This window comes from Rousettus aegyptiacus, unplaced genomic scaffold (genome assembly GCF_014176215.1).
Source record: "Rousettus aegyptiacus isolate mRouAeg1 unplaced genomic scaffold, mRouAeg1.p scaffold_m13_p_6, whole genome shotgun sequence".
Classification (NCBI taxonomy): Eukaryota; Metazoa; Chordata; class Mammalia; order Chiroptera; family Pteropodidae; genus Rousettus; species Rousettus aegyptiacus.
In genome coordinates, this window is record NW_023416309.1 from 60670609 (window position 1) to 60678305 (window position 7697).

The 7697-nt window shown below is 33.4% G+C and overlaps 1 protein-coding gene across 1 annotated transcript; it reads right to left on the bottom strand.

Annotated features, from left to right (window-relative positions):
• Positions 1–1430: 1430 nt before the first annotated feature.
• On the bottom strand, positions 1431–2985 carry LOC107503325 (zinc finger protein 25-like). Its single transcript, XM_016131451.2, has 2 exons — positions 2880–2985; positions 1431–2412 (listed from the first exon to the last, which is right to left on the bottom strand). Exons 1-2 carry the CDS (start codon positions 2972–2974, stop codon positions 1446–1448), a joined length of 1062 nt encoding a protein of 353 aa, XP_015986937.1. The 5' UTR covers positions 2975–2985; the 3' UTR covers positions 1431–1445.
• Between the last annotated feature and the right edge of the window lie 4712 nt (positions 2986–7697).

Sequence of the window (7697 nt, forward strand, 5' to 3'; positions counted from 1 at the left end):
TAACATATTGTGATTATCACTTCTTTTTTATAGAAAAAGAAACTGAGGCATAGACAGATTAAGTGGCATGCCCATGCTGCAATTTGAGCCTATGCCATGCTGTCTCTACCAGAAAGAAAAAGGTAATGAAGAACATTTAGGACTCCCCTACAAAATACAAATGCAGGTAGCTCTGCACCCTGCTAAAATACCAATAGTAAGATAGATAACATTTCTAAACATAGCATTATTTGTTTTTATTGTGTAGAGTCTTTTCAAAAACAAACTCGGGCTTTTCATATTAATAAATGTGTCCTTAATGTAAAATTCAGTTGACAGTTGGAAATTTTACAAAAACATTTTAAATTTCTTTCTGAATGATTAGTTCAGTAACAACACATATATCTACTTAGAAATGCCAAGAATCAGGAAAAAAAAGATGTATTATAAGATGTATTATAATTTTTTAAAAATAATACAAATATACATTATATTAACAATAGGAATCACTGCTGAGACTCAAGGTGAAACGTTTTCATATACATTAAAGTTACTGAACTAAGGTCACATTTTTCCCTATGTACAATTATAGACAGATTCCACATGCACATCAAACATCCACAATCTGTGTTATGTAGCACACTCACAAATACGAGTCCTCCATATTGCAGGACTCCATGTGTTTAATGATGTTGCCTGATTATTCAATTTATTTGTACCTTTTAAAAAGCTTCATATAGCTAGACACTTGCGGTTAAAAAAAAAAATCCTTAAAATCAACATGGCTTCTAGAAACTATTTCCCTCGGTACAGATTCTCCTTGAATTTTTGTTTAAAAGCTTTCACATATTTGAAATATCTATAAAGATTCTATCCCAGTATCAATGATCTGAAATTCACTTCTGATAAAGGCGTCTATATCTGATGCAATCTTTGCAGACACCCCTTTGAGTTTCTAATGAGTCCAACTGGTGTAAAATATTTCTGAATGCTCAGGATACTGATAGGAGTTTCTCATTCATGTGATGTCTAGTGATGGTTGCCTTGACAGAAAATTTCAACATTCGTTTTACCTATAGGATTTACCTCCTGTGTGATTTCTATGTTATACAATAAAGTATGACTTCTGAAAGGTTTCCCCCATTTTACAATTTGTAGCGTTTCTGCCATCTATGTTGTCTGACATTTAGTAAAGACTAACATATGATAAGAATTTCTTCCTTATAGATTTACAGAATTTCCATGTAGTTCTCCTCTGTGAAGAAAGATTGTGGCTCGAATTTTCCCATACTGATGATATGCGTAAGGATTGTGTCTTATGTGAATTATGATTATTCTGAAGGCTCAATTCAGACAGAACAATTTCTCAATTTATACTACTTTATATGTTTTTCCCCTCTGTGTGTGTCTTCTGATGTGCAGTGAGTTTTGATTTCTGGATAAAAGTTTTCCTACACTCTTGACATTCATAGGGTTTTCTCGCCTGTGTGTTTTCTCTGATGTATGATGAAATGTGACTTCTGAGAGAAGGATTTCCCACATTCCTTACATTCATAGGGTTTCTCCCCTGTGTGAGTCCTTTGATGTAATCTGAGGACTGAATTCACAGAGAAAGATTTACCACATTCGTGACACTCGTAGGGCTTCTCCCCTGTGTGTTTTCTTTGATGTTTAGTAAGATCTGATTTATAGTAAAAGTTTTTTCCACATTTATTACATTCAAAGGGTTTCTCCCCTGTGTGACTTCGCTGATGTACTGTGAGGGCTGACTTCTGGTAGAAGCATTTCCCACACTGACTACATTCATAGGGTTTCTCTCCAGTGTGAGTTCTCTGATGAGTTTTGAGGTGTGAATTTCTAGAAAAGAATTTCCCACATTCCTTACATTTATAGGGTTTCTCCCCTGTATGTGTTCTCTGGTGTACTGTAAGGTGTGATTTCTGGGAAAATGATTTCCCACATTCCTTACACTCATATGGTTTCTCCCCTGTGTGTGTTTTCTGATGTACCATTAGGTATGCTTTCACATAGAAGAACTTCCCACATTCAGTACATTCATAGGGTTTCTCTCCTGTGTGTGTTTTTTGATGTTCTATGAGGTGTGGCTTCTGGTAGAAGGATTTCTCACATCGATCACATTCATAGGGTTTCTCCCCTGCATGAGTTCTCAAATGTCTACTAAGAGATGACAAGTGGTAGAAAGATTTCTTACATTCTTTGCATTCATAGGTTTTCTCTTTGGTGTGAGTCTTCTGATGTCTTGTGAGGTCTCTATTCCTAGAGATAGATTTCCCACATTCACTGGGTTTGTCCTTTGAATGAGTGTGCTGATGTACTATGAGGACAGACTTCTGGCAGAAGGACTTTCCACATTCATTGCATTTATAGGTTTTCTCTCTGGTATGAGTTTTCTGATTGGTGAGTTCTCCAGTCCTAGAGAGAAATTTCCAAATTCATTAATGTATAAGGCTTTTTTCCCCCTGTATTTTCCAAAACTCTGAGAACCGATTTCTAGAGATTTTCCCATATTCATTAGATTCATAAGGTTATTCCACAGTGAATGTTCTCTGACATACACTGTGGCTTAACATTTGGTAGAAGGAATCTTCACTTGCGTCACATTCTCAGGGTCTCTCAACTGCCTGAACTTGACTTTGCATAATAAAGCCTTTCTTATTGTATTACTCTGAGGAATCAAAAAGCCTATTTCAAAATTTGAATCTCCCGATTCCGAGTAAGGCCTCTATTATGAAAAAGTGCTTTCCCATTTAGAATATATTCTTTGCAGTGTTAGTTTTTGCACATTTAGTATGAAATGGTGCTCTTCCATCTCTAGTACTCTCGTCAAGACCCTTTTTTTACAAAGCTTCTAATCTTAAAAAATAAATTCTTTAACTTGCCTTGAATTTTCAGCTTGGCTTTCCTGATATCTTGCTCCTGGGTCATGAATATTCCATAGGTCTTCTACAAAGCAATCCAAAATGTAATAGCACATAAATCTTAACACTTTATTATAGTCGTAGGGTTGATTCTTAGGCTTCAGGCCAATCTCTCCAAATGAAGGAACTCTCAAATGCAAATCTCCTCTATTTCACTTGGTTAAAAAAATAATAACAAACCCCAAAAACTTTTATAGCATATAGGTGAAGGAAAATTATTATAAATGCAAGTAATCTGACACTTTATAAATATAGCCTTAAAAACTTGGAGGAGAAAGTTTAAAAAAAATATGTAAAAGCCATCCAAATAGGAAACAAAGAAGTTAAATGGTCATTATTTTCAGATGACATTATTCTCTATATAGAAAACCCTAAAGACTCCACAAGAGCACTACTAGAAACAATAAACAAGTACAGTAAAGTTTCTGGATACAAAATCGATGTTCAAAAATCCGTAGTTTTCCTGTCCTCTGATAATAAAGTATTAGAAAAAGAAGTAGAAAAAAAATTCCTTTTCTAATTGCAACAAAAAGAATAAAATACCTAGGAATAAATTTAATGAAACAAGTGAAGGACCTTTATAATGAAAACGACAAGACCCTATTAAAAGAAATCAAAAGAAGATACAAAGAAATGGAAAGATATTCCATGTTCTTGGATTGAAAGAATCAACATAGTTAAAATGACCATATTACCTAAAGCATTATACATATTTAATGCAATCCTCATCAAAATCTTATTGGCATTTTTTAAAGAAATAGAACAAAAAATCATCAGATTTATATGGAAGCACAAAACACCGTTAATTACCAAAGCCATCTTGGGAAAAAAGAATGAAATTGAAGGCATCACTCTATCTGATTTCAAATTATACTACATAGTCACAGTCATCAAAACAGCATGGCACTGACAGAAAAACAGACACATGAACCAGTGGAACAGAATTGAGAGTTCAGAAGTAAATCCATATTTACATAGGCAAATAATTTTCAACAAAGAAGCCAAAAACATACAGTGGAGAAAGGAAAGCTTCTTCAATAAATGGTGCTGGTAAAACTGGAAAACCACCTGCAAAAAAATGAAACTACACTGCTGTCTATCACCACATGCCAAAATTAACTCAGAATAGTTTAAGGGCCTGAATATAAGACCTGGAACAATAAAGTACATAGAAGAAAACATAGGAACTAAACTCAAGGACCTTGGTCTTAAAAAGGATTTTATTAATTTGACCTCAAAAGCAAGGGAAACAAAAGCAAAAATAAGTGAATGGGACTATATCAAACTAAAAAGCTTCTGCTCAGCAAAAGAAATTGTCGACAAAGAGAGAACCATCTGAATGGGAAAATATATTTGCAAACAACACCTCTGATAAGGGCTTATTATCCAAAATAACAAAGAACTCATGCAACTCAATAACAACAAATTATCAAATGATCCAATCAAAAAATGGGCAGAGGACCTGACAGACACTTCTCCCTAGAGGACATACAAATGCCAACAAATATTTAAAAAGATGCTCAACATCGCTAGCTAATAAGGAAATGCAAATCAAAACCACAATGAGATACCATCTCACAGCTGTCAGAATAGCTATCATCAACAGGACAAGTAATAACAAATATTGTAGAGGATGCAGAGAAAAAGAACCCTCATACACTACTGATAGAACTGAAAAATTGGTACAGCCACTATGGAAAACAGTATGGAGGTTCCTCAAAAAATTGATCTATCTGAGAATTGATCTATCATATGACCCAGCAATCTCTCTACTGGGTATTACCCCAAAGACTTGAAAACTCATATCCAAAAAGATATTTGTACACTGATATTCATAGCAGCATTATTCACAGTGGCCAGGACATAGAAGGAACTGAAGCGCCCTACAATAGATGATTGGCTAAAGAAGCTGTGGTACATATATACAATGGAATATTACTCTGCCATAAGAAGAGATGAAATACTGCCTTTTGTGACAACATGGATAGACCTCTAGATAATTATGCTAATCGAAATAACCCAGACAGAAAAAGTTGAAAATCACATGATATAACCTCTATGTGGGATGTAAACCTAAAAGCAACAAAATAACAGGACCAACAAAAAGAGACTCATGGACATGGACTATAGACTAGTGGTTTCTAGAGGGTAGGGAGAAGGGTGCACAGGGGAGGTAGTCAGGGTGAAAGGGATCAAATATGTGGTGTCAGAAAGAAATATAACCATGGGAGGTGAACATACAATATAAAAATATATATGCTTTACTGTTAAAATGTAGAGCTGAAACTTATTGGATTTCTTTAACTGTTGTCACCCTAAAATTAATTAACTAATTAATTATTAGTTAATTAAAAATTTTAAATAAGAAAGATATATTTTTTCCCAGTCTGGCTTGCTCTTTTATTATTTTGGTATATTTTGATGAGAAGTATTTAATAATATTGAGTTACAATTAGTCATTTTTATTTGGCTAAGTATTTTTTAAAATATTTTTCCTGACAAAATGCTAGCCTGTAAGTTATTTTACCATCTTAATGATATCATTCCATTCTCTTTTGACTTAAATGGTTTCTTCCATTGTTGAAGTCAGCTTCAATATTATTCTTGCTCTTTTGAAGAGAATTGCCTTCCTCTGGTTGTGTTTACAATTTTTCTCCTTATCCTTGGTTTTCAGCAGTTTTACTATGATGTTCGTATATGTGTTTTTCTTTGTATTTATCTTTCTATATAATTGTAGAGTTTATTGAATCTGTGACTTCATATCTTTCAATTATGAAAATTCTAGGCCACTATTTCTCTTCAGATATTCTGTTTTATTCATATTCTCTTACCTTTTCTTCTTGGGATTCAAATGACAAATAAGATATTTCTACGATAAGCTATGTCTATAGTGCTTATATATTTGATACTTTTAAGATTCCATCTTTCAAGTATATGTGTGTGCTTTAATCTGGATATTTTCAACCAGTCTCTCTTCTGGCTCATTAATCTTCTGCTGTATGTCCAGTCTTTTAAACCTATACAGTAAATTATAATTTTAATTATTTTTTTAATTCTAAAATGACCATTTTATTTTTCTATAAATTCCAGGTATCTTGATTAAGTTCTTTACCTTTTCATTTCCTTATCTCATTATATCAATTATAATTTAATAATTTAATTAATCATAATGAATTTCCTTGTCTGATCATTTCAATATATGGATTACCTTGGATCTCTTTTTATTGGCTGCCTTTCCTCTTGGTTTTCATCATTGAGTTCCGGGTCTTGTTTTCTGGCATGTCTGTTAAATTTTTTTAATTGAGCTATAACTGACATTATATTGCATATTAGATATACAACATGATTCAATATGTTATATATTGTGAAATGATCACAAATCTAGTTAATGTACACCACCATACATAGAAAATTTTTTTCTTCTGATGAAAACTCTTAAGATTTACTCTCTTAACAACTTTCAAACATAAAATACTATTATTAACAATAAGCACCATGCTGTATATTACAACCCCATGACTTCTTGTTTTACTGGAATTTGTACCTTCTGACCATGTACATCCATTTCATTCACCCACCCCCTGCCTCTGGCAATCTCCTCATCTTTTCTCTGTACCTTTTAGTTCATTTTGTTGTTGTTTAATTTAGATTCCACAAATAAGTGAGATCACACGGTATTTGTCTTTGTCTTATTTCATTTACTATAATATCCTCAAGATTCATCCATGTTGTCACAGTGACAAGATATTTTTCTCTTTTATTGCTGAATAATGTTTAATTGTTGGTGTGTGTGTATCTCACATTTTGTTTATCCATTCATCTATTGATGGACAGTTAGGTTACTTCTATGTCTTGGCTATTGTGAATAATGCTGTAGTGAACATGAGGGTGAAGTTATCTTTTTGAGTGAATGTTTTTGTTATCAATAAGTGGAATTCTGGATCATATGGTAATTCTATTAATTTTTTGAGGAACCTCCATAGTGTTTTCCATAGTGGGTATGCCAGTTTACATTCCCACCAACAGTAAATAAGGGTTCCCTTTGCTCCACATCCTCATCAGCACTTATTTCTTGTCTTTTTGATGCTAGCCACTCTAACAAGTGAGGTAATAGTTCGTTGTGGTTTTCATTTGCACTTCCCTTAATGATTAATGATGTTGAACACTTTTTCATTTACTTGTTGCCCATCTGTATGTCTTCTTTGGGAAAATGTCGATTTAAATCCTCTGCCCATTTTTTATTGGATTAGTTTTATTTACCTATTGAGTCGTATTAGTTCCTTATGTATTTTGAGATTGACCCCTTATCAGACATGTAATTTGCAGTTCCTTTCTCCCATTTGGTAGGTTGCCTTTTCATTTTGTTGGTTTCCTTTGCATGCAGTTTTTTAGTTTGATGTAAGTAGTCCCACTTGTTTGTGTCAGATATAAAAGACTATTGCCAAGACCAAGAAGCTTACTAATTATTTTTTCTAGCAGTTTTATGGTTTCATGTCTTAAGTTCAAGAGTTTAATCTATTTTGAGTCAATGTTTGTGTGTGGCATAAGATTGTAGTCCAATTTCATCCTTTTACATGTGGCTGTCCAATTTTTCTAACACCATTTATTGAAGAGACTGTCCTTTCTCCATTGTATAGTCTTTCCTCCTTTGTTGTCAGTTGACCATATATATTCCATTGATCTATGTCTGGTTTTTCTTTATGGCAATACCATACTTTTTTGATTACTATACCTTTGTAATAAAGTTTGAAATCAGGAAGCATAATGCTTCCAGCTTTG

Excerpts from the sequence above, each read along its gene's own strand:
- LOC107503325 (XM_016131451.2), bottom strand. The coding sequence starts at position 2,974 with ATGTGCTATTACATTTTGGATTGCTTTGTAGAAGACCTATGGAATATT. Across the intron at positions 2,413-2,879 it reads AGCCAAGCTGAAAATTCAAG|GACTGGAGAACTCACCAATC; the intron begins GCAAGTTAAAGA and ends ATTTCTCTCTAG.